We start from the raw sequence: 27287 nt of genomic DNA on the forward strand, positions 1-27287 counted from the left end.
TTGTCACCTCTATCTGTCAAAGTTTCCATTTCGTAACTGTCAGTTGTTGCATCAAATGTCCAAAGATGCTGATCATAGTAAAGCTGACATTCGTAAACTGTGAATTAAACTTTTTTTTTGCTGTTCTGTTTCATTCACATGTAAAGTCTTTGCTTTGTACATACTTGTAGTTGTACGTGGGTTAGAGAATATTTTTTCCTTGTCTCTTATTAGCAGGATTTCATATTATTAGAGAGTGAAGCCTCTTCTATTGTTTGGGAAGTCAATCTTGATTTGTTTTGAAGTTTACAGAATAGTAAATTCTGGATTTGATTACAAATCCTAAACCACGTTTGCAATAGCACACGTTTTAATACTGCTCTATCTTGCTTAGAAAGTAAAATTTCAGAATGAGATGTTTTTATCCCCTTTCCTACAAAAAGAGCATGGGGAGGGGAGACAAACTAATGTTTTGAATCATCTCTGGAGTAGCTTATCATTTTCCATTATCCACTGAGAAAGCACAGGGAGAGTAGCGTATGTTTCAGCATGTAGGTTAAGTATCTAAATTCAGGCAGTACAAGCATATCTACTCCCTTTCAGTTGCTAACAGATGTACGTTGCAGTGGTAGAGACTTGTCAACTGGAAATACTTGTTCTGGGGTGCTCCTAATTGTTAAATTATTTAATTGTTATGAATGCATCATAGGTAAACTACTTCTGTTTTGTAAAGCTTAACCTGTTCAAGGCTTAATGGTTAGCTAACCGTGCAACAGGACAATTGAAAGTTTCCATTTGAACATTCATGCATAAATAATTATTTATACAAGTAATCTCATTAAAGTAAATGGAATTGCATCTGAGACAGAGGACCTAAGAGAAATGGACTCTTACTACATGACTGTATGCCAAAGAGCTAAGTTCAATATCTCTTGGAGTGCTTGTCACATTTTTAAACAGTGTAGTTCATCAGAAAAATTGAGTAGCTGTCATTCAGTTGTAAGCAAAGTTGATTATGGTCCTAATAGCTACCAATAGTCCTGCCAAGGTTTTGGAAAAAATCGGACGTGACAGCTCCTCTGGTCCACTTACGAAACTGTGCTGACTTCAAAGGAAGTTTATTACTGGTCCTTTTCCTCCAGGAGGAGTGTTAGCTGTGAGAGTGGTGACTTAAGGCTTCCAGGATCTTCAGTGAATGTACACCTGTCTTCTAACCTTTTTTGTGACTGTTGAGTGCACTGAACTTTAGAACTGAGTTTTGTTCTTGAATGAAATAAAACAATTATGTATACAAGTAGAAACCAGTGGTTAACACTAATATTTTAGATTGTTTTGCTTAAAGCATGCTTTTTCTGTCACTGATAGAAGGAATCTTTAGCTTTAATTATCAGTTACAATTATTTCCTCACGCTTCTCCAATACTGTAGGTTTTGCTATTGGCATGCCTGTCTGTGAATTTGACATGGTTAAGGATCCAGAAGTACAAGACTTCAGAAGAAATATTCTTAATGTTTGTAAAGAAGCAGTGGATCTTCGAGATGCCAATGCACCACATAGTAGAGCATTATATGTCTGTCCTCCAAATGTAGAGTCTTCACCTGAGCTACCCAAACACATATACAATAAACTAGATAAAGGTAAGATAAATATTTACAGTAGAAAGTAATGTTTTTTTCAGTGATTGAAATCAAAGAGTACAGCTGGTGACTGAGGTAAATCACTGTTTTATGTACTGTATTTGGTGCACTCTAGCAATATCTTACACCTTAAGTTATTCAAATAACTTTCTTGATAGAGTGTAGATTCAAAAGGAAGACAACAACACTTAAAATTACATTTTTTGCTATTGTAATAACTAAATCTTGAAATATAACTTGGTAAATAGAGGTGACTTTTTTAACAGGCAGAAACAGCTTGTTGGCTTTGCATTTTTCTTTGATGTTCAGAAATCTGGAATTAAATGATGCCGAATCACTGAGTTATCTTGCAGTCCTCAAATATGAAACAGTTACTTCTGTTTTCTTGAAGGCTAAATAGTCAGTAGTATTTGGTTAATAAAAATATTCTTAGCCTGAAGGGGTGAAAGTTTGAATTTACAGTAGAGTCGAAAATAAATTGAGCACGCATAATTCCTTGCAGAAGTTATAAACTCTCTGTGAGTTTGGGCTATGAATCTTGTGTACATCTTCTTTCAGTATTACTGCAAGCAGGTCTCTGTGTTGGGAGGGTAGGAGTTGTTTCGGGTTTTTTGGGTGTTTTTTTTGTTGTTGTTGTTTTGAAAATGATAGGCCTAACATTATTTTACATTTATTCTAGGGCAAATTATAGTGGTGATATGGGTAATAGTCTCACCAAACAACGATAAGCAGAAATACACCTTAAAAATCAATCATGACTGTGTGCCTGAGCAAGTTATTGCTGAAGCAATTAGGAAGAAAACACGAAGTATGTTGCTGTCATCTGAACAACTGAAACTTTGTGTCTTGGAGTACCAGGGCAAATATATTTTAAAAGTGTGTGGCTGTGATGAATACTTGCTAGAAAAATATCCACTGAGCCAGTATAAGGTGAGTAACATAATGGATTTATTTCAAAATATGTTAAAATAGTCCAAATTTGTGAGGGAGAAAAGTGATCAATTTTATGACTGGCTTGCTTTTTCACTAAATTAATCCAAAATGTAGGAAGTAAGAGTTTATGCGTCTTTAAACTAATTGGCTAGTGCATGAGCATAGTCTGCATATTTGTTGCTGTATGCACTTCAAAAGAGAGCGGGGGAGAAAAGGTAACTTAAACTAGAATTTATATCACTAATGTAATTTTTTTTTCTTTGAATGAAGTAGTTTACCTCTAACATTAGTGATAAATCAGTGGTAGGTACTTTCAGAAATATTCTAGATTTCTGATGGCAAGACATGGGGTTGATGTAATACAAAAGGAAATTCAGTCAGATGTTAAATGATGAGGCAACCATTGCTACTATGAATCTTGTCCCTTCCTCCTTTAGGGGTGGAAAAAAATCTAAACAAACTATTTGTTTTCCTGTTACTTACATCTTTACATTTTTTGATCTTTTTAAAGAAGTGATAAACTTCCAGCACTACATAAATCATTGTTAAATCTTCCTTGTGGCTGTCTGTCCTTCATTGCCTGGGTTTTGTTTGTGCTGTGAGTGTGAGACAGAACTGCTGACAGAAGAGCATCTGAGCAGCCCTCTCTGGAACAGACAACAATGTTACCCTGTAGATTTCCTGACAGACTGCTGCTGCTTCCTCTTTGAGGAATGTATTGTTGTAATAAACAGCTTCCATTCCTTCATCTAAAATGGTTGATGATCCACTCTCCAGAGCAATGGGGGAGAGAAGGGAGCTGGGGGATCCTGAATAATGGGAAAAGCAGCTCTATTCTATGGGAGCTGGGGAACAAGTGCAGGCATACATGAATAATTTTGCACAGTCATCTTGAGATCAAACACTAGACCTATTTGATCTAGCGTGGTTTCTTCAGAAGTATCTGCTATGCCTTTACTGTGCCGCAAAAGAGCTTGCTAATTACATTCCAGGGCTGGACCTGTCTTAACGCATTGTATTTTGTGGTATTGTTGCCAGGCTAAATGCTCTCAGTACTCAGTCCTGAATGGACACCATACAGGCTTACAGCTAGAGTCTGTCAGGCTCAGCGCTGAGCGTAAGATAGTAAGCACAACTGAACCAAAAATGCGTGTGACTGCTGTTTGTCTTGTGCTCTCTGCCTGTGACTAGGAGCATCAGTGTCACCTGTGCTAGGTCTGCACAGCAGGCTAGTACAGCAGCTTGCTATGCAAAAACAGCTCAACTGCTTCCAGGAACAGGTCTAATCTGGAAGCAGTCTGCTTTGTTTGTGCTGCACTGCACTGGAGCTAAGGAGCACTTCAAGAAACCTGACTTGTCATTTTGTCAGCTCTGTTCTCTATCTCCAGTTCCACCTTCCAGTGTTGTAGACGTTACTCATATCTCAAAATCTGTATGAAGCACTACTGTGCGATCCTACCCAACAACATACTTAAACTGTTGGATGTTATAAACACTGTAAAGGTTGTACATGCAGGGACAATGATAAGCTCTTTAAATATGCTTTTACTTTTCTATTTTCCTGAATATTTTTAGGTATAAATTACCAAGGGTGTACACTTTGAAAACATACTGAATTTTGGTTTCGTTTTCTTGCAGTATATAAGAAGCTGTATAATGCTTGGTCGCATGCCCAATCTGATGCTGATGGCTAAGGAAAGCCTATATACCCAGCTGCCATTGGACACCTTTACAATGCCATCTTATTCCAGGCGTATCTCTACAGCTACGCCCTACATGAATGGAGAAGCTACAGCCAAATCCCTCTGGACTATAAATAGTGCTCTCAGAATAAAAATCCTCTGTGCAACCTATGTAAATGTGAACATTAGAGACATAGACAAGGTAAGGCAAATGCTGTATGGCATTGTATATGGTTTTCAGCAACTCATGGTTTCCCTCCTGAGTTTTCTGTTCTGTTTTTACATTGGAAAAGAGGTGTTTAGCATGTTAGAAAATTAGACCACTTTGTTACTTAAATTTAAGCACTCAATTCTAAAAAAATATAGCTATGTTTTAGCATCTGAAAACTTTTGTGTACTAAAAAGGCATGAGTTGTGGTATTTAGCTAAATATTCTGCCTGATAGGAGCAGAACTCAGTTTGCATAGTTCACTTCAGCTGAGTATGTAATTGGATAGAAGAAATAAACCCATGTTGTTATTTATATTCTAAATAATTATTACGTCTAAGAATGTATCACAGTAATTGAGAATACTTTTGATGAGGGGATGCTGGATGGTGTGCTGCTATCTTTGTTTTTAAAAAGGGAGGTATGGGAAGATCAAGGAGAAAAGGCAGGTAAGGTTTAGTCCCATTGAACTCATACTACAAGCCTGGATCTAACTTTCTCAGAATTAGTTTGGTCTTTTCTTTCACCATAGCTTGGCACAGGAAGAACTGAAGGTTTTTTTTAGAGTTCATTTCAAGTTTATTGCTGTATTTTTAAGAACTAGTTTTGCAATTAATGACGAAAAAGACCAAAACGTTTTTTCTAGAAGGGTATGCTTATATACGATGCTTCACACCTTGCAGAGCATGAATGAATTGGGGGGTGGGGGGGCTGTTTGGTTTTCAGTTTTGTTTTTGTTTTTTACTTGATAGAAATTAAGGGTTAATATGTTGTAATCATAATATATGTTGATAGCAGTGAAAAAAATTGTTTACAGTAACATTTCTAAGATAGTACTAATATTAACGTTGTTTTCAGATCTATGTTAGAACAGGTATCTACCATGGAGGGGAACCTTTGTGTGACAATGTGAATACTCAAAGGGTACCTTGTTCTAATCCCAGGTAAGCTAGGTACTTGAACGACTATAGAGAATCTGACTTCCAGGGCATCATAAGTGATAGCACGGAAGGAGTAAAGGCTCGACTTAGCCATTATTCAGGTAGAGCTCCTTGCTGGGAATTCCTTGCCTTAAGTTTTGTAAGAACAATTTTACCTAACCCTATATTTGTAAATAGAATTAATTTAATTCAAACATAAGTATTTTGTCTCATTGCATATAATAGTATAGTTTCATTAGTGAACAGATCTGTATTACATGTGCATTTGCAGTTGCTTCTGAAACTCCAATATAATTACTCATTAATGCTGTGAAATCAGCATAGCTCTGGGCGACTGAGCTCTGGTTTTGACTACGGATCAATAGCAGGTGTTCCAGTTGCAGGTTCATATTTCACTTTCAGCATGAGGCAATGTGATGCAATGTAACCTGCAAAATTGTTTTGGTGAGGTTGCATAGTGTGTACTAAAGCAGAACCACTGAGTGTGGAGAGATAAGTATCATTTGCTAACATGGAAATCACTGCCAGCTCTGGGCTGATTATTTTCAGGAGATTTGATCTACCATGAATATTATCTGGAAAAATAAATCACATGAACTTAAAAGTGCTATGAGTGTGCAAAAAGAAGCTTTATATGAGCATATATAAACATATTGAGAAAAAGTGTCTAAAAGATGTTGAATTTCTGCCTGTAACTGACTAATGAGGAGGTGTGAAATTTCAACATCTGCTAGGATAAGATGCAAAGTATGTGTTCTGAAGTAATTCTTGACATGTATTTTCTGTTTGACTTTATCTTTGAAAGTTTCAAAATGTATTCATACTCTTTGTCTGTACATTTTCTATTAATATGATTAGATGTTATAATTAGAGGGCCTAATAATAAACACAGTTATTGAAAAATAGCCTCTTCCTCGGAGTTTCCCCAAAGATAGCTATACTTGAACTGATAGTTTAACTGTTTTAGAGTTAAAATCTTCTTGGAAAGGTGAAGGGTGTGGCTTGAAAACATGGATATAATCACACAGATCAGTATTATATGAAATGAACACATAAGAAAAGTGAATTAAAGTTTATCTGCCAATTTCTTCATTTTTAGAGAAGGGCTTGGACAGTTATTTCTTAGTAAAACTCTGCTTTTAGTAGCTACAGACACATTGAAACATTAATGCTGTCCTTGGAAGCTGCTGCTTCTTCCAACTGAGAAAATTCAGCTTGGCAATCCGCTTAGGAAAATAAACTGTATTCAGAAGTTCCTCTTCAAAAGCACAGTTCTGCCAATTGAGACAGAAAGTCTACTTAGAGAAGTTCATAAAAACAAAATGTGTATTCCTGTAGAACCAATCTGTGGTTTTATTACTATGGTAAATATAACAATATCTGAGTTAGGAATATTGCTTTGGATTTCTGTGTTATATTTCTGTGTTATATTCCCATCTTGCAGTTATCTATTTTCTAGCAGTTCAAATTTAGTTCAGTTCTGAAAGCTATGCCACATTTTTCCCCACTTGCTTTTTTTTCCCTGAAGTGAAAAATATTTCACAAGCTAAGCCTTATATTAGTGTAGCACATATACAAATTAATTATCTTTAGGTCATACCTACGCTGACAGTTGCAGTCAGGTTTGCAAGAGTGAAAGTGAATGAACCTATTACTAAGTTTGCAGGAATTGAACCTAGCATGACTTTTTAAACAGTGTTGGTACTAGAAGGCTAATCGGGGAAGTTTCCATTCCCAAAAGGAGTAGAGTGGTCAAATGCATGCAGGAGAACCCTTCTTCAGTAAGAAGGTGTACTCTATGCACATATACAGTTTAGATAGGAATATAACAAATGCTTTTTAGCATAACTGTTGACTGAATGCAGTTGTCTCCATGCTCTCCTTTAACCTAGTTTTATTCTGCTTTTTAAATCTTACAGGTGGAATGAATGGCTATTGTATGACATGTACATTCCTGATCTTCCACGTGCTGCTCGGCTCTGCCTTTCTATCTGTTCTGTTAAAGGCCGGAAGGGTGCTAAAGAGGTAAAATACTTCATGGCTTTAATACGCTAATGACCAAAAGCTACTTAAGTCAAGTTTGGGATGATATTTGGTAAATGCTGTCCTGGCAATGAGTCTTAGTCCAATGTTTGATTTGAATCCGATTAAAATAGGGGGTTTTCTTATCTTGTATCTAATTCAGACTACCACTTTTTTGTGGTCAAAAATTAACATGGAAAAAAGCTTATCTGTTCAATGCTGTAAATAGTGTCTATACTGTATTGCCAGACACAAAGATCAGCGTTAGTCTTTTGAGGTGCAAGTGCCTTTAAACTCGTTTCTAAACCCATAAGTTACTTACCTATTTATTAAAAAAGGGCAATATTTATACTTGAATTTGGAGTTGATTTTTAAAGTAGAGAAAAATTGTGCTGCTTTAGCATTTGATGCAAGATTCCAAATAGTAATTTTTAAGAATCTACATATGGCATCTAATTCTAGCCACCGGAATCATTACATTCTGGGTTTGAGTGTGTGTCACAGGTACTATATAGTTTTTTGTCTACAACCAGGTTTATGCATCTTATAGAATCATAGAATGCCTTGGGTTGGAAGGAACCTTTAAAGATCATCTAGTCCAGCCCCCCTGCCGTGGGCAGGGACGTCTTTCACTAGATCAGGTTTCTCAAAGCCCCACTCAGCCTGACCTTGAACACTTCCAATGATGGGGCATCCACAGCTTCTCTGGGCAACCTGTTTCAGTGTCTCACCACCCTAATTTTTAAAAACAAAACAAACCACAAACAAACAAACAAAAAAACCCCAACAAAACCACAACTTATGGTCAATCTAAACCTATTCTCTTTCAATTTAAAACTGTTGCCCTTTGTCCTGTCACTACAGGGCTTTGTAAAAAGTCTCCATTTGTCAAAAAAATTCCCCCTCTCTCCATTATCTTGTGTTATTTTGATGCAGGGAAATGTTAGCATGTGTTTGCAAGCATTTTGAAATTATTCTGCAAAATGACTGCCATGACATATGGCAGTTTGCCCTATATGACATTTGACATATGACATATGTCATATTCATAGAAAAATATGGTACAGCTTCCACAATCTGCTTTCAGCTAATCTGGGAATGTAACAGCTTGCTCTGGAGTGAAAATGTTATTTCTCCTAACTCACTCTGCAGTAATTAATAGATGACACTGAAAAATCATCTTTTCATCTCTTCAAGGAGCACTGTCCATTGGCTTGGGGAAATATAAACATGTTTGATTACACAGACACTCTTGTATCTGGGAAAATGGCTTTGAATCTTTGGGCGGTACCTCATGGGCTGGAGGATTTGTTGAATCCTATTGGTGTTACTGGATCAAATCCAAATAAGGTAAGTATTTGCATGCTAGTTTCTTCTTTAGGAGTACCTTTTCAAAATATGCTGTATTATAATTAGTATCATTCAACAGAAAAAGTAATTTAAATTCCCTTTATATAGGAAACTCCATGTTTAGAGCTGGAATTTGATTGGTTTAGCAATCCTGTAAAGTTTCCAGATATGATGGTGATCGAAGAACATGCCAATTGGACTATATCCCGTGAACTGGGGTTTAACTACAGCTATGCAGGGCTGGTAAGGCAAACTCCCCTTCCAAGATTAGCTACTAAAATACGTCAGTATTATTTATTTTACTCTGTATATTAGTGATAACGAAAACTTTTTTTCATGTATCCTGATTTATTGTAAAATTAAGAAATCAACTTTTTGTTTTGTGTTTAGCAAAGTGAGTAATATATTCTCATTTCTTTATATTACCAGTAAACTGACCTAATGCTTCACAGACCAACCAAAACACTTTAAAGAGAAACTGTCTTACTGTGCAAACTGTTAGGGCCTTTTGGACACTTTTATATTGCTAATTCAGATGTCTAAAGTACTTAGTTTAACTTTTGAAAAGTTGTAATTCTCCTTCAGTGATACTGTTTTATTTTGTTACAATTTCATGTCTACAGGTAGGCTTTCTTTTGTAACTTAGAGGTGCTTGTAACTCTTTACTGGCTGTTTAATGGGCTAATTATGACCATAAGTACAGGGAATTCTAAGGGAACTGATTGGCGTACACGTGAGTGCAGTCCTCTATCTCCTCTCTTCCATGAAGAAAATCTGTGCGTTGACAATTGGCTGTTTGGTGCGTTCTTAAAAGCACATTTTTGATGATTAAAAGGGGAAAAAAAGAAAAGCAGTAGAGCTAAAAATGCTATGTATTTAAAGACAAGGCTGTGAAGTTAGTTGGTATGTTTTACATTTTCTTCTGGAGGCTGTTTCAAAGGCTTGAGAGTTTCCCCAAGAGAGCTTTGTGGTCTGTGTGAAGGAGAGTCTCTGGGTGGAAAGTTTCGCTGTGCCAAAAAGTGCGTAGGTGCAATAAGCTTCCAGTCTAGGAATTCTGGTGATATTTATAATAGTCCCATCTCATATTTTGAACAAAGTGTTGTGGGTGTTTGATTTCTCTGGATACTCTACAGGAAGTCCATCATAAAGTGGCATATCTGCTTATGGTATATACTGTGACTGAGCAGTGCTGCAGGGCTCTTAAGTGTTTAAGGACAGCTGGCTTCTTGGTAAATAACATTCCTTTGCTATAACATAGCCTATTACCTGGGCTTATATATGCTCAGCTCATTGTTTTGTTCCATCTGTAGGCAAAAATAGAAAATGGTGAGGAGAATAAGCTCTCACTTCAGTGACAAAGTAATGATGAACTTACACTTTACAATTAAAAAAAAAAAAAACCATTCTGAGGTAGAATAGTCTCAAATTACTACCTTTTCTTTTTTGTGATAATCCTTACAATACTGTAGAAAAAGGTCACAGTGCTTAAATATGGAGAAAGCATATTTGCATCAATGACTAAGTTGACAGGGAAACAAACTGTATATCACTGCTTTGGTCTCTCTTTCTCATTATTCATGCTGCTTTTCTTTCAACCCTCCTCGTTGTCTGCCAAAATCCTTTTATTGCTTATCCTTTCTTAAATCATTTCATTAAATGCTTGGTAAGTTTGAATATCACTGCTTATCTCTTAGTATTGTATTTGTCCCCTTTATCTTTTAATGTGTGGTATCTTCAGGACTGAAGCCAAACTTTCTATATTCAGGTACTGTGCATATTTATAGCTGTTTGTAATACTATCTATATTTAGGGAGTTAAAAGGCAATGTGTTGTTACTCATTCAAAAATCGGATACTAGATTACTGTGTAGCATTGGCTATATCTGAAAGAGGTAGAAAATGCTTGTCTGAAATGGTCAAAATCGGCAAAGCAGTCACTGAGATATGATTTTTCCATAAATGTTTTTGTTATGATGCAAAGAGCATAACTTTTTTTTGTTTAACCTTGAAATGCATTACACTGCATTTAAAATCAATTAATAAATACTTATAAGAGATCATTTATAGGTCCATTAATATCTCAAATATGAAAGAATTTTCAAATATTAAATCTAATTTACTGTCCCACAATTCATAGAATTTCAAGTTTTTGATGTTGGCCGCAACAGGATAAATGCATTTTCCTTCTGGGCTTGACCTAAACTATGATCTTTCTGACCCACTATGCAGGTACATTTTATACTTTTTTGACTTTCACTTACTATTTAGGATGACTCTTTGGGAATCAAGATGAATATGTACAATTAATCACTTGTTCAATATCGACTATTTGATGTTATGTCAGGAGTAGGGTGATTATAAAGTCATTTATCCATCAGCTTCCTTACAGAATGACTCTGGCTTTGCTACTTGCACTGTATCCGTCACCATAATATTTAAGAATGCGTTCTAGAAATTTTCCTGTGACACACAGAGAATAGTCCTGAATAATTTTCCCCCACTTCTAAGTCCAGTCCATGTACTTCAGAAAGGTAATAAAAAAAAACCATGTTGGTGTACTAAGATCTCACTATCACACTACTAACAAGGGCAAGGTACTAAAAATCCTGTGAGATGGTTGATTCATACCTTAATATTGGTGGATGCAAGCTTGAAGGCCAGAATATTCTTGTCCCATATAATAATAGTGAACCCATCATGAGAACACATAATTTATCTAATTAAAGATAAAATGTAGAATAGAGAACTTTCAGTCTCAAGTAGGTAGCATCTGGTATAACCTGACAACTGTTTCTATATTTGTGCATATTCTTAGAAATAACATATTTCACCTTTTAAAGGGTGCCTTGATAGTCCTACCTGGAAATTTCAGATTGTCCTTTTCTTTTTTTTCTTTTAAATCTGGATGTATTGGAAAGACTTTCTGTAAAAGACATGTAGGTATTTCTGCTTCAAAGTACTAGTTCAACCAGTTGAAAATTTCCGTCAACAAAACTGGCAGACAAAGCTCAGTTTGTTCTTGCTTATTATCTTGTTTAATGGGCTCAGTAGAAATTGCCTGGGGAGAGAGCAGAACAAGAGGACAAATACAGATTGTTTAAACTGTAGAACCACAGAACTTGGAAAAGAGTTGATCTCACTCTTTTGTAGTAGTAGGTATCATACAGGTGTGAAAATGTGAGTTCAGTATAAAACCACTGTTGAACTCTTGTAGAATTTTTGGGATAGCTTCATCTTAAGTGTCAAACTTGTTTATTACAGTTGTATTTTATACTAAAGGCAATAATATAAGCTGCTTAAGATTTCTCTTTTTTGCAGTGCAATTGATTCTGTAGTTGAAACCTCAGAAACTGCATCATTTCATATGTTGCTTTGTGAAAAACACATTAAATGAACTAAGAAATGGAAAGTATAGGAGAAAAATCAAGTAGTAGTAGTTCTAATTCCGCTGCCATTGGTCTAAGCTGGTTCTGATAGTCTAAGTCTGATAGTCTAAGTCTTAGATAAAATTAATTTCAGCATGTACCAGTTCTGTTTTCTGTGCTCTTTGGGGAATATCTTATACTAATTCTTGTTAATGTTTTCCAGTCTTCCTGTTACTCAGGCTTTCCTGCAGTGCTCTACCTTTTATTTGCCTAGCTTCATGCCCCACGTTCTGCTTTTTCAGTTCTGATTCTTTTTCACTCCTTTCAGCAGCTCTCAACAATCTCAAAACTGGAGACAGAAATGACCAGTTTCATTTTGTGCTGCATTATGTTGTTCATCGGATGTCAACTGCTGCTATTTCTCCACACAGCTGGCTTAGTTGAAACATACCGCTTGTCACAGTAGTGACTAAAAGCAGTTCTAGAAATCAAAGGCCTAGTCTTTCATCTCTCTCTTTTTAAATTTTAAGTCCTCAGTTCTAACAAAAGGAAACAACAAATAGTATTGCATAGGCTATAAGTGTTTCTATGCTGTTAAAATACTTTATTTCATGTATGTTGTATGACAACAGAATGAAATGTGCGGATGGTTACTGGACCACTTTCTCTCTGCAGAGTAACAGAATAGCTAGAGATAACGAATTAAGAGAAAGTGACAAGGAGCAACTGCGAGCCATATGTACAAGAGATCCTTTGTCTGAAATCACTGAGCAAGAGAAGGACTTCCTCTGGAGCCACAGGTATTTAAAAATAAAAAACAAACCAAAGAACAACTCTTGCTGTTACAGTCAAACTTCACCCCATTCACTCCAGATTTGTCATGATTGTCTTGGGTTTTGCTCCCAAAATTAGTTTACATTTTTCCCATTACTGCAGTCTTACCTTTGTGCATGGATCCTGACACCACGTTATGGTATCAGTGGGATTCTGCTGACAAAGGAAGAAAAAGGTGCGAGACTGAGGGGACATAGTAGATGCTTATCGAAGCAAAAACTACATTTTGTACATGTGACTTTTTCTCTTTTGCAGGCACTATTGCGTGAATACTCCAGAAATTCTGCCCAAATTACTTTTGTCTGTTAAATGGAATTCTAGAGATGAAGTGGCCCAGGTAACATACAGCACTGAAGAAGTTTTAAGTTTTGAAGAAGCTTTAAAATATGCTATTTTAAAGAAAAGTTAAACCAAGTTAAAAACATGTTATGTGTGCATGATACATTGAATGAAAACTTAGATGATTCAAGTTGCCACTATAACTGATTGATCAGTCTTGTCCATAGTTCCTGTTCTTTAGCTCAGTCTGAGTCTTAAGATTTCCTCTTGGTGGCATTACTTGAATCCTTGTTATGTTGCTGATTTGTCAATTACAGTTAAAGGTGAGGTTTTGTTTTCATTCTTTTAATAGTGGATAAAATAATAAAGTCAGCTGGCAACTAATACAAAATTGTTTATTGAGAAAGGACTGGCATGTAAACAGCTTCTACTCAGAAGCAGTTTGTGTCTGATGATACTTTCTAATGGCTGTGTATTACAACTTCTTCCTAATCAATGCAAATGTGTAACATGCTTGGACTTCTTGTCCACAGATGTACTGTTTGGTAAAAGATTGGCCTCCAATCAAGCCAGAGCAAGCAATGGAGCTTTTGGACTGTAATTATCCAGATCCAATGGTGCGAGCTTTTGCAGTTCGGTGTCTAGAGAAGTACTTGACAGACGACAAACTGTCTCAGTACTTAATCCAGCTAGTACAGGTATATAACATATTTTGGTATGCTTGATGTCTTCTGTACATTCGATAGTCACAGAGGCTTAAAATACAACAAAAGTTAAGATGTGAAAAAAGGGTCATCAAAAGTATCTGTTTGCATTGCAGATTTAGTAGGAGGAGATGAAATGTAGTTCATTTTCTGTAGTGCTGTGGTTTTGCTTGTTGATATTAAATGCCAAAATTTTGCAGAGATGCGGAACTGTTCTACCAACTGGAACAAGCAGTTATTTCAGCTGTCCTATTTCAGCTGTCCTTTATATATGGTAAAGCATGAGCAGAAGCATCTTCTCAAAATTTTGAGTAAGTTGAGGCTAAAATGTTTGGTAACAGCAAAGGAAGCATCAGATGGTAAGCTCTTGAAATAGAGGCAGCCAATGCACTGTTAGCAGATACTGTTCAAATCCTAACGCATGCAAGTATTAATACCAAGATCAGTCATTGTACAAAATTTAATGTAAAACATAGATTGTTCTTTATTTAACTGCCTTTAATCTGTATATTATTCATAGAAAGAATAACTGCAGCTGATACTTTTTTTTTTCTCTTTCTCCTTAACTAGGTTCTGAAATATGAACAGTATTTAGATAATCAGCTTGTGAGATTTTTACTCAAGAAAGCACTGACCAATCAAAGGATAGGACACTTCTTCTTTTGGCATTTAAAGTAAGCTTAATATCATGTTAAGGGGTGGTGGGATTCCTATTAGCTGTAAACAATTAGTTGTTCTAAAAGCTTGGCATACTAAATGTCCTTTTTAAGGAAAATATTACCACTTAAAATAAATTTTATTTTATATTGTTAAGAGTTTGAATGCATAGTTTGGTAATAGAAGTCATCCCTTGCAGTTTCAAAAGCTAGTTAATAATAATACTTAGTCTTGTACTTTGTTTTATCTAATGATGATTAATCTAAAAGCAGGATGGTCTAACTAAGATTGCTGGAAGCCTCCCATATTGTTAGCTGTTTACAACTTTGACAGATTTCTGCTGTTTGAACTTTATTTTGTATGCCAGATTCCCCACCAGTCTTTTCCAGAAAATTTTAGAAATAGTTGAGGCCTAAAGAAATCCACCCAATTTGATCAGATAAGGCTTTGAAAAATAACTGTTCATACATGCTTATTAAAGACTTTATGGAGCTTGATAGCCAAAATATCTCAGTGTTCTTCCTTACTAAGTATAACATGGGCTTTTGTAATTCCTGGTGTTGAGAAGGCTGACCATAAATCAGCCTACAGCATACTGGATTGTAGCTAGGTCTCACCTAAAAATGCTGTTCTAATATAGTGTGATCAGACACAGAAATAGAAGCAAGGAATCTTTGTTGTGCTTTCAGTTTTCTACTTCCCTTGGTAATCATCAAGGATAACGGAATAAGTTGCCTGATTAACTTGTTTGAGGGGATGTATTTTAGGACTGTGCGAAGACAGAGTAGGAAAGAATAAGGAGACTAGAGGGGCCACAGCCTGGGATTGGCTAAATGAGACAAGGCGAAAATGGAACAGGTTAGCTTTGCTCTCAGCAAAGAAATCTGGATCTTGAATTGAAAGCTTGAGGTTTACTACAGAGTTTCTGGGAAGCATGGATTTTGAATAAAGGCAAGGGGTAGAGAAGGACAGGATGTATCAAGAAGGAATGGGGAAAAAGCCTATAAACTCTGTGCTGAATTAGTTGTAAAGGGTGCTGAAGTCTGATCTGTCCTGTCAAAAGGAGATGAGTTGTGGGAGGTCAATACAAGTTACTTACCTGAAAAGAAGGATCTCTAAGCAGCCCCTCAGGAAGATGTTACAGGTATAGCTTCATTTTTGGCACCTCTAAGTGGTCTTGTCTTTAAGCTATAACTGTTCTTCCTCTCTGTGTAGGTCTGAAATGCACAATAAAACTGTAAGTCAGAGGTTTGGTTTACTTCTGGAGTCCTATTGTCGAGCGTGTGGAATGTACCTAAAGCATCTGAGCAGGCAGGTGGAGGCTATGGAGAAGTTGATTAACCTCACAGATATTCTCAAGCAGGAAAAAAAAGATGAGACCCAGAAGGTATTATAAGCTGTCCACATACCAAAAGTGTTGCTGTTGAGTCACAGGAATTACTTAGAACTGTGTTTTATTTAATTAACTAGAAAAGTATTAATGCTAACTTCAGTAGATAGTGTGTTATCCTATCTGTTATTCAGTAGATAGTGTATTACAGAAGCTGTAATATTTTGAGTGCATTGCCATTATCTACCTCTTAAGGCAATAGAACTAAAGTTAAGGGTTTCAGTTTGTGTAATATGTGGCTAAGCGGAGTTGCTTCTGTTGGAACTCTGCAAAACTGTGCTTTAAAATCTGCTACTTACCTTCATTTATGTGTAATTAGTGTTCTCAAAATGTGAATGTGATTATTTATCAGGTACAGATGAAGTTTCTTGTTGAACAAATGAGACGGCCAGATTTTATGGATGCTTTACAAGGTTTTATCTCTCCTCTTAATCCTGCGCATCAACTGGGAAATCTTCGGTATTGTCTTCAATTTTGAAATTTGTCTAGATATTTAAGTAAATGCTTAGTAATGTTAATATTAACAATGTTAAGGTTTAATGCTAACATACTAAATGTTAGTTTAGTTAACTAGTTAATCTTCAAAGTTAACTGAATAAAATTTGTAGCAGAGTAATTCATAAAGAGTAAAGTAGTTTCAGTCTAATGGTTTAACAAATTAGGGAACAACATGACAGTTAGCTGTTCCTTTAAGGTGACAGGAACAATTTAAGTTCGAAGCTGAAAGTAAAAATGGTTGATTTTCGGTTACCCGTGTGTCTTAAATTTGATACTAGTTCAAAGCGTTTGAAGAAAACAGGGAGAACTTAGTAGTATTACAGAAACATAGTATGAGAATCAAATTGTGCCTGTTTCATAGACATCTTCTCTCTTATAGGCTTGAGGAGTGCAGGATAATGTCATCTGCAAAAAGGCCCCTGTGGTTGAACTGGGAAAACCCAGATATTATGTCTGAATTGTTATTCCAGAACAATGAGATAATCTTTAAAAATGGAGACGGTAAGGAAAAATAAGTGTAATCCAAAAGCTACATATCTGTTGTTTTTCCAACCTACTGTTTAGTATTTTTTCAAAGAATATAAAATACATATATTGAAAAAACTTAAAAAAAAAAAAATCATCTGAGCAAAGTAATTTTCTTTTCCATATAAATTAAGCATGCACAAATAAGTATTTGTCTGAGTCATGTACCAATTTTGTATGTTCTAAGATGCTCAGTATGTTGAGGTGGAACATGATACTATTTAATACTTTGGTTTTTTTACTTGAAAATGTCTTCAAGATATTACAGATACATAATCTGTAATTCCATTGTTATGTTTTTAATGTATACTTTTAACAGCTTTGAAATCGCCACCACAAATTTGTATTAATTCTCAACTATTTAAAATGTGCTTTTCTCTATTGAGAGAACAAAACCTACACTAAACTATGCAAGCCTCATTTCCTTTAAACATACTTTTTGGGGGAAAAGTAAAATAAGATGTAACAAAGTGTTCTGGTGTTATGAAATTTGCAATCTCTGTGTATTTGACTATTCCAGACTTGCGTCAGGACATGTTGACACTTCAGATAATTAGAATTATGGAAAACATCTGGCAAAATCAGGGTCTTGATCTTCGGTAAGCAGTAGAGGTCATTCTCAAGCAATACTGTTCTTAATGGGTTTTGCATTGGTTTGTTACCAGAGATTGCTTCTGTTCTCCCAAGGGTAATAAATGAAATGCTATAAATAGACATGTTTATACACATTAGAGCGATTTTAATATATTTTTTAATAACCTTCAGTTAGCTAAACTACTGGATTCTGTAAAGATAAGATTGAATTTGAAAAATACTTAAGTCTAAATCAAGTGCTTATGAATGATCTACGTACCAGGAGGGGCTACTAGAGCTGACACACGCTAGCCACACTGTGGTCTACTGATGGTATCTGTAGGACTTGCTTTGAACAAGTTGCCAAACTTGCAGCCCTGTTGAGCGATGACTCTTTGCAGTTGGTATTTTCATTTCAGTACACCAAGTAGGTATTATCCAGTCTGATATGCATGCAGCTTCTCCACCTCTAAATAGTCTGTGGGTACAGTAGCTTCTGCGGAATGCCATTCAGTATAAACTATTCTGCTTCTGGAAAACTGATGCTAGACAGGTTACGCTTCCAAACATGCGTTTCCTGCGTGGTAGATTTTTAAGTGGTGGCATAACAGAGCTGCCTCTGCACTGTCAAACCAAGTATGTTCTTTGCATCCCCAGTTCTCATTTCCTCATCTAGATGAAAGGACTTGTTCGTCTACATGCTCTCTCATGTGTCTGGACAGCTATTTTATCTCTAGTATTGTAACATATGACAGAATTATGGCTTTGTCCAAGAATGGTTTGCAGAGTTATAGTTCACAGTGCTCATGTCTTGAAGAGTAGCCAGCTATGGAAATCTGCAAAAATGCATCCTTTGCCACCATTCTTCTTAAAGAGGCAGCATGGAGCTTTAGAAGAGAAGTTCAATACGTATGGTGTAAGTGACAGCCTGATTTAAAAAAAAAAAAAAAAAAGACTCCCAGCTGTCTATCTGCTATACTGAAAGACTGAAATGAGCATGCAAGATGAGGCAGCTGATGAGCTCTGAATCTTAAGCAAGCTACAGATTACACTAGCAGACACAAAAAAAATCTTTTGAGGATGTAGAAATGGCGACTCATGCCACTAAGGCCACTAAACTGTATGTCTCCATGGTACAGAAAGTCTAACAGTCCAAAGTTTATGCCACATCCTTAAGAAAATAATGGGTCTCACTGTTTTTCTTTGACCTCCAAATCAGACTTTTATCTAAAAATGCAAGTATAGATAGATATAAATATAGTACTATATAGGTACTATAAAAATAGGTACTATAGGTACTATAAAAATAGTACCTGCAGATAAAGTGCTGTTAATCTAGAGAGAAGCCCACCTCCACAGCAATACCACCAGTCAGCTCTGCCACTCACTACACATTGCACTGGTGTTCCATAGATTCTTAGGTCTAATACAAAGCCATGATAGATTGTTTTTTCTGGGTTTTTTGCCATGGCATCACAAACAAACTTTTGCTACTCCAGTGTTCCTAGAATGCTGTTTTCGTCTATAGGTATGACACTGTCACTCCAAAAAGGAAACTTCAGGAGAGAAAAGGGCTGCTTTTAGGTACATGACCCTCTCTCCCAAATCTTTTAACAGAGGATGTTAAACATGGTAATGGCCATGTTTCTTTCAGTCTTTTATTCAAAGACCGGTTTTGACTTGGTTTTCTCAGATAAAATGTCTTGAACATAACAGAAGAAATACAGACTTTGGGGGAAGGTGAGGAAAGAGACCTGTGAAAGAAGAAGGAGGCAGAGGAATTAATTTCTTCTACTTGTAAAGAGAAAAGTGGGCTACTGAGATTATCCTTGGAGTTTCACTTACAGATTACAAAAAAGTGATTTATGATATTCTTTAAAGAGTCCATGAATAAACATCTGTTTACAGTTAGTCCATTAACATCTGGATAAATTGTAATGTTTCTGACTGTAGATTCCAGTTACAGTTTTGTAATATGTTCAGGTACTATTTGGAAACTCATTTTGAAGGTCCCATGCTGGTTTTACATACAAAGTGTTACCTGCTACTTGCTTACAGTAACCCATGAAATCCTAACATTTGTTTTCTGAATGCTTTCTGAATGTCTCTAGTACTTCACTTTGAATATAGTTGAATAGATCTTGTTAAATCATGCTGAATGACTTTTTAAAGAGTTTTTCCAGTGTATTTTCCAAGGCTTCCAAGAACATGTTAATAAAATTTTGCCTTAACCTTTTGTCCCGATACAAAACTGAAGAACGACATTGGTGGATACAGTGGCTGGCATGTTACTGTACTAATATCTGGTACATTTTTTCCACAAGACTAATGATAATACACCTATAAAACATTAAAACAGATTTTCATGTCCTAAAGTAAGTAACAGATTATGCTTACCTAATAAGGGTTATCAGACATGCCTGTTGCTTGCTGTCTTGTCTTAAGTCTGTAAAAAACCCTTTGTCTTTCAGGATGTTGCCTTATGGTTGTTTGTCTATTGGTGACTGTGTGGGACTCATCGAGGTAGTGAGGAGCTCTCATACGATCATGCAGATTCAGTGTAAAGGAGGCTTAAAAGGAGCATTGCAGTTCAACAGCCATACGCTGCATCAGTGGCTCAAGGACAAGAACAAAGGAGAAATGTGAGATTTCCTGTTGCTTGTTTTTCTTGTTCATGTGCTCTTTTTGATGGAAACTGCAAGATAGCTAAAGTTCATCAAGTGGGAAATTATGTCCATCTGTTTTGGTTTGCCCCCCCCCCCCCCCGTTTGCCTAGTATTCCTGCTTGTAGCTATTTTAATGAGTTTGGGTGGTTGTATGACTTCTCAGCAGTAAAGCCTAAGTTGGAGGTAGAACTATGAAGAGTTCTAAAACTACTGGCCTTCAAAAGAGGGACAGTCACTTTAATAGCTGGTTCACTGTTCAGTGATCTAACTATAAGTACTTCTGTTTTCAGAGTATGCTGAATTTCTTCCTTACTTTGATAAAGTGATAAAGTTCAGGAACTCTGCTTCATTGAGAGAAGAGAGTAGACATATGATTCTTCTTTAATGGGGAGGAGGAGAAAAAAAAAAGAAAAAATCTGCACTTTTGTATTGTTAGAATATCTGTAGGAAAATGTCTCCTTTGTTTTCAATAGGTATGATGCAGCTATTGACTTGTTTACACGTTCTTGTGCTGGCTACTGTGTTGCTACCTTTATACTGGGCATTGGTGATCGCCACAATAGTAACATCATGGTAAAAGATGATGGACAAGTAAGATATGTTTTTCTAAAAACATAGTCTAATGTCATCTCTCACTTTGATATGAGTTTGTTTTTAAAAAAAAAAAATCCATCTGAACTATAAGTAAACGACCGATTTTAGTATGACGACATTTAAACAAGGAATTACTAATCTTAAAATACCTTTCTGTCTTTCCAAGCTGTTTCACATTGACTTTGGGCACTTCCTCGATCACAAGAAGAAAAAATTTGGTTATAAAAGAGAGCGTGTGCCATTTGTCTTAACACAAGACTTTTTAATAGTGATTAGTAAAGGAGCCCAAGAATGTACCAAAACAAGGGAGTTTGAAAGGTGAGCCTTTTTTTAAGCATTTAACTTCCAGAGTATTTTGTACCTAAAATGCACTTTACTACTGGTCACCTTTAATAATTAGCCATTTTAACTGAAAAGGTGTATTTTAATTGGCTTGCAGTGGGTATGTTCTAATTCTTTAGTTGAAGATCAGCCATCCACTTGTAAATCAGTAGGTGATCTTAGCGCTTACATGGTCTTCGGTTCATGAAGCCTCACTTTAGCTTTGCAGGGTCAGCACATGTGAATAAAGATAAATTTTTAAATGTCTGAAATTTTTGTTGGTTTAACACTTAAAATCCTCTTAGGACTGCATAACTACAAAAACTGAGAATCCTTAAATGTCAGGTATAATGCACATCAGATCCTTGCTGGCCATTCAGCAATACTTCTCTCTCCTATAGCTGCTGTGATATCAGCTCTTCAGCTGGCCTGTGTAGTTCATGACACTCTGCAGAACCTGCTAAGAAAGGAGAACTTTAAAGTAATAATAAATTCTGTTGTGGTAGGCGTTCCTAGTATCTGTCTTTCCAGAGATCCAGTCTTTGAGAGGTTTCAATTTTAATCTTAATTTCATTATGTTGGGAGCAGGAAAGACAGATTAAGTTATAGTGTCTGTCTGAATGCTGCAGTGAAGCTTTTTTGCATTTTTTTTTTCCTTAACCTGACTTAAATTAGTGATTTGAGCATAAAGGGGCATTTCTCACCCAATGTTGTGATATAGCAAATGCCCCTGTCTTCAATGCATTCTCCAGAGTCTCTAAGGAGCAACAGCTACTGCCCTCGTAAAACTACAGGAGAGAAGTGCATCTCTGATGATAACTAGGAAAGCTGAAATGAAATCTGAAATGTCAGTAGCAATTGTCTGTGAACAATGTCAAAAATGTCTGTGAACTCCCATAAATTTGTGTGGAACACTTGCATGAATTGCAAATGCGGTTTAAGGCTAGAAAGCCTGTCTTCAGTTTGGCTATTGTGTTAGTCTGACCACTACTAATTCTTACAGAAATGAAGATAACCAGAGTAGGAAGATGAGGATATTTTCTCAGCAACATTATGGTGTTCTTATTAGACTAAGACTGTCTACTTTTTTAGTGTCCAGTTACCTCCAAACTGTTTTGGAGGTAAAGAAGTAATATACATCTAATAGGGAAATACATTGAGCTTTTTTCCCCTGTTTCTTCCAGGTTTCAGGAGATGTGTTATAAGGCTTACCTAGCAATTCGGCAGCATGCCAATCTCTTCATAAATCTTTTCTCCATGATGCTTGGCTCAGGAATGCCAGAACTGCAGTCCTTTGACGATATTGCATACATTCGAAAGACCCTTGCATTGGACAAAACTGAGCAGGAAGCTCTTGAGTACTTCATGAAGCAAATGAATGATGCTCACCATGGTGGCTGGACAACAAAAATGGACTGGATCTTCCACACAATAAAGCAACATGCTTTGAACTGAAATGAAAGCAAAGAAAACAAGAACTGATAGCCCGCTTTGTGGGTACTGCACTGTTAATACCTGTTAGCAGCAAAGACTGGTTGCATAGAAATTGCACAAACCACAAACAACATTAGAATTTATGGCAAGAAAAGAGATGAACTGTTCAGACAACTGTCAAAAAATAATGTAAAACAGGGTTTCAGATAGCACTAAAATTGTACACTTCAAAAATTAAGCTTTAGTATGATGTGTGACTTCATGTTATGCCTTAAGCCCAAAAAGGTAAACTTGGAAGAATGTTTCCTTTTTTCATTTGAATAGGATAAATTAGAAGGAAAAAGAAAATAGTGCTAGCATGAACATAGTCCATCACATATTACCTTAGATCTGGTACAGCAGGTAGAGACTATGCTGGATTGAGAAGAGTGGAAAGAGAATTCAAGTGATAGCGAATATTTAAATGCAGCATAGTTTGAAGGGAAGGAGTTTTAAGCTCAAAGATCTAAAAACAATAGTGAGAGGACAGTGCCTTTTAAATGTGCTCAGAGGCATTAACATTTACGGGGTTTAGATGACCCTCTGATTTCTGGGTCTGTCATCTGCACAGTTTCTGAAAGCAGTAGGAAATAGGCCCATTCAGTATGGTGTTTCTTCTGCTCAGTATTTCTAGGGGTGCAATTCATACCTTCACAAAGAAACTCCTTATCATCCCCAAAAACTGACTAACCTGGAAATTGAATGGTCAGAATTGGGTTTAGTGCCACAGAGAGCTGTAGTGTTCATCTTAGGTTTGCTTTAATCTAACTTGAACTGAATAGATTTTTTTTCATACATGTTTTCCAGAACCTAAAGAAAGGTGAGTTATTAAAATTATTGAAAGATTATTTTTTTATAAAGGCTATTTATATAATAGGAACTATTATTAATATATATTCTTTATTTACATGATTTGTCCAATATTCACTCTTTTAATTTTGCAGCCCAGTTCTATCTGTCCAAGACTCCCGTTTCCACTAATGTCACTGAAGGTGACCAGATATACTCCTAGGACCAAATTCAACCCTGGTGAAAGAGGACACAAGTACCATTGAAGTAGTGGGAGACACACCCACTAATGCCAGAGGTGAACTTGGCCTAAGTCTCTCCAAAAATTTTTGGGCATCACTCTTCACATTACTGAAGTGATATGCTGGCTATTCAAGGAACGTACGTTTAAACCCTCAATCTTTGGGTCCACCATTTCTCCTCTTCCTTCCTCCTTTGGAAGTGGTTGTTTAATCCAGTAACAGATACATCAGAAATAGAAATTTAGATTTTTCAATATGATCAGTAATAAGCAGTTCAACATACAGCAGATACGCTGGCTAGCTCAAAGCATGTGGAGTTACCAAACGTTTTATAGCTTTGTCTGTTTTGTGTGTGTGTGTGCGTGTAATATATATTTGTAAATCTAGTTGTTGTCCTCTAACACAATTACGATGTGTGCAATCAATTAAATTGGCACCACTTTTTGAAACTGTTCAGAGTACCAAGGATTTCAGATTGCCCTTATGCACAACTTCAGGTAGGACTGTTTTTCTAATTATTAAACAGGTTTTTTAATTAGTGAAGCCCACGATTCTGAGGGTGATGTTCACCCTAACATTTTAAACTTGCTAGATTGGCAGCACTTGAAGTGAATTCCAAAGGTCTAGGGCTTTCAGGGGTTCAGCTTGTTCACTTGCAAACACGCACCAAGGTGCCACTCAGAAAGTGCAATACCACATGTAATATAAAATATGCTGACAGCTGGTGTTAGATTAGAATATAAGTATATAAATAAACTGTACTTTGTGCAGGCTGTACTGATGAGGTAATGAGTGGTTGGCTTCATTTAGCAAATTGTAATATATTAAAAATGTGCAATCAATTCCATTATGAAAGACTTTGGGGATTGTAAAGCCAAGACTTTGGTCTTTCAAGACACTTTCATAGTCAAGATCCTGCAGTTGATTGCTGCACACATGGATACTTGATGTCGTGGGGGGAAACCTGTTTTTGTGAAAACTACAGAAGTTCCAAGAGTAGTATGGGGAATGTGAAGTTTTATTTCCTTAGTTCTACTAAATATTTTGGAGTAGTCCAATAGACTTCCCATTACTCTTTTTATTGACTGTTACATATTCCTTTTTGTTCATACGAATATTTTAACTCCTGCTAACCTTGGTCATACTTTCTAGAGCAAAATTACCCTTGTATGTATTACTTGGCAGTCAACACATTCTAATGGTTTAGCTCTTTTAAAACATGGCTCAGTTTCAGTTCAAATTTGGTTCACAAAATCTGAAACCCTGTTGGCTGTAACTCGTAATTTAACTGAGTAAAACTTGCACAAATGCCACATTAGGTGCTATGTTATCCTTGTTTATCTGGTATTGAAACAATGCTTTACCTCATTTATCTAAGAGATGGTCAGCCTTTTCCAGCCTGGATGAAAAGATCAACTCAAATTTACTGGATGTTATGAGCCCAACTTCTTTTGTACTTTGCCCCTTCCTAGCCATTTACTTCTGTAAATATGAGTATAAATGTCTTTCAGTTCAAGCATACAGTGTTCTGCACCCTTTTTGCACAAACAGAAACGTATGAGGAATCAGGCTCCGTTTCCAAAAGTTACTGCAACTAAATGCCGTGCACAAGCTGTAGAAGTTATGAACATCAAATAGTAAAAGAAAGGAAACTTCATAGTGATACAGACACAATGTGATTTGGGGTAATTATAGCTTTTAAATAAAAACAAATAGGAGAAGCTTATGGGCTTTAAGCGGTTGTTCTTACCATAACCAGGATGGGCATTTGAAAAACGTTCTGCCAGTGTTTCAGGAAGAAAAAATCCTTTTTTAAGCTTCAAAGTGTTCAACTCTAATTACCTTATCCTGTTATGCCAGTTTTGTGCTGATGTAACCTCACTGAAGATAGTGGAGGTACTGTTTACTTACGTTGGTGTAAATGAGAGGATGTCATCTGTTCTCGGTATCAGAAATAAGATCTGCTTTCAGACTGTGAAAGCGCCTGTAAATGAGCTCTAGATTTTTACAGTGATTGCTTGGAATTTGGATTTTTATTTTTTAACTATTCCCACTTCATGGAGATTTGAAAATGTTCCCATTATTCTGAGAGTCAGCTGCACAAAACACTAAGTAGCTTATTTTGAGCTTGAATTGAATCTGAACACCTTGCTCCTGCAAAACTTTATAGTAGGACTACCAGAGCAAGGAGCCCAGGATTGGGCCATATGTTTTGTTACAAAGTATTAGGAAATGGTGATTTAGTGACATACAAATCTAAAAACACTAACTCTTTCAACTGTGAAACCACGTTTGATTTAATGACAGAACAGGCTGCTGATGATTAGTCTTTCTTAAAAATATATTCTTTGCTTTCCTAAAGGTAGCAGAAAAAGTACCTGTACTGACTTATATATGCACACTTTTCTGTTCTGAAGGGGTGCATTAGTAGTTTTTTCATAGGTGAAACAGACTTTCAGTATAATTTTTAAAATAAAAAAAAGCATTTAAATAAAACCAGAATTGTTAGTGGTTTGGGATCTTGTGGAGAAGATATAAGCCTGCATATTAAGGGCAATATAGAAATTACCAAGCTTGTAGAGACCTTTGTATGTGATGACCCTGCTGTTGGTGGTTTGGAGGGTTGTTTTTGGGGTTTTTTTTCCAACTTTCCTTTTTATGTAAAATATTAAATGCCCTTTAGTGGTCAGTAGCCCATGTTTGTTGACAATTTGAAGGTATTTTCTTTGCTTTTTCATTTTATAACTGGCATGTTCCAACATCTGTTCTTAATAATAATTGTGAGTTCTTCCTGTTTTGCATGTCTGTACAGGTTGCAGACCTGGGCTGGACCCATTCAAAAAAACAATTATCAAAAAAGCCACTTGAAATTACTATTTTGTTGATGTTTTTGATATCTTTAAAATGCTTCAAGTTAATGAAAATGGTGTGGTATTACAGAAAGAATTGTAACTTGCTGCTTCTAAGATTTTTTTTTTTTTTAAACTTCCATGTTTCTTTCTCTTGTTTTAGTTTTACTTGAATGCAAGAAGAACCACACTTGGGGTTTTTTGTTTTTTGGGGTTTTTTTTTGTTTTTTTTAAATACTATATAGCTGTGGATGTTGTTGCAGATTGTTGAATCCCAACTTAATTTTGCAATACATGTTTCATACAAATAATGAATTTGTATCTTTTTTTTGTGCTGAAAGTTGTCTCAGTTTAGATAAGGCTCTGTCTGTCCAAAATGATGTGTAGGTCACCACTCCTGCAGTTGGTGTGTTTGGTCTTTTTTTTTGGAGGGGGTGAGGGGGTGTTTTATTTTTTATATCTGTGTTAATGAAGGGAAGCCAACTGGAAACTGGATATAGAAGTTCTCTATCTGCATATACTAACCAAATCTATAGATGCTTTGGTCTTTGAGAAATTCTTATTTCACTTTATGCTGATAGAACACTGACTTCATCAGAATCACTCTGGATTCACAACAGCATATGAAATCAGAATTAGGCTATATGTATATTAAAGTCCCAGATTACTTATTCATATGATTCAGCATGAAAGGTGTTCTCCTAATGAGAGAAATGTTTACTAGCAGCCCAATTAAACACTTGACAATTTTACTTTGAAATAGTCTTTAGTAACTAG

At 36.1% G+C, this 27287-nt stretch overlaps 1 protein-coding gene across 6 annotated transcripts in view; it reads left to right on the top strand.

The window, feature by feature from the left end:
* PIK3CA (phosphatidylinositol-4,5-bisphosphate 3-kinase catalytic subunit alpha) overlaps positions 1–27287 on the top strand; it is a 46327-nt gene extending 19040 nt beyond the window's left edge. For 5 of the 6 annotated variants that reach the window (XM_075506924.1, XM_075506921.1, XM_075506923.1 and 2 more), the window contains 19 exons: positions 1407–1616; positions 2296–2546; positions 4188–4433; positions 5298–5383; positions 7300–7405; positions 8600–8752; positions 8861–8995; positions 12792–12916; positions 13206–13287; positions 13763–13927; positions 14504–14607; positions 15806–15977; positions 16333–16439; positions 16858–16979; positions 17524–17602; positions 20048–20218; positions 20716–20833; positions 21003–21154; positions 22342–27287. In XM_075506924.1, the coding sequence (XP_075363039.1) occupies positions 1407–1616; positions 2296–2546; positions 4188–4433; positions 5298–5383; positions 7300–7405; positions 8600–8752; positions 8861–8995; positions 12792–12916; positions 13206–13287; positions 13763–13927; positions 14504–14607; positions 15806–15977; positions 16333–16439; positions 16858–16979; positions 17524–17602; positions 20048–20218; positions 20716–20833; positions 21003–21154; positions 22342–22612 (2855 nt within the window). In that variant the 3' untranslated portion in view covers positions 22613–27287. The remainder of the gene's footprint in view (positions 1–1406; positions 1617–2295; positions 2547–4187; positions 4434–5297; positions 5384–7299; positions 7406–8599; positions 8753–8860; positions 8996–12791; positions 12917–13205; positions 13288–13762; positions 13928–14503; positions 14608–15805; positions 15978–16332; positions 16440–16857; positions 16980–17523; positions 17603–20047; positions 20219–20715; positions 20834–21002; positions 21155–22341) is intronic. The other variant, XR_012776421.1, reaches the window with a different exon arrangement.

The sequence above is a fragment of the Mycteria americana genome, chromosome 7 (genome assembly GCF_035582795.1).
Source record: "Mycteria americana isolate JAX WOST 10 ecotype Jacksonville Zoo and Gardens chromosome 7, USCA_MyAme_1.0, whole genome shotgun sequence".
NCBI classification, from domain to species: domain Eukaryota; kingdom Metazoa; phylum Chordata; class Aves; order Ciconiiformes; family Ciconiidae; genus Mycteria; species Mycteria americana.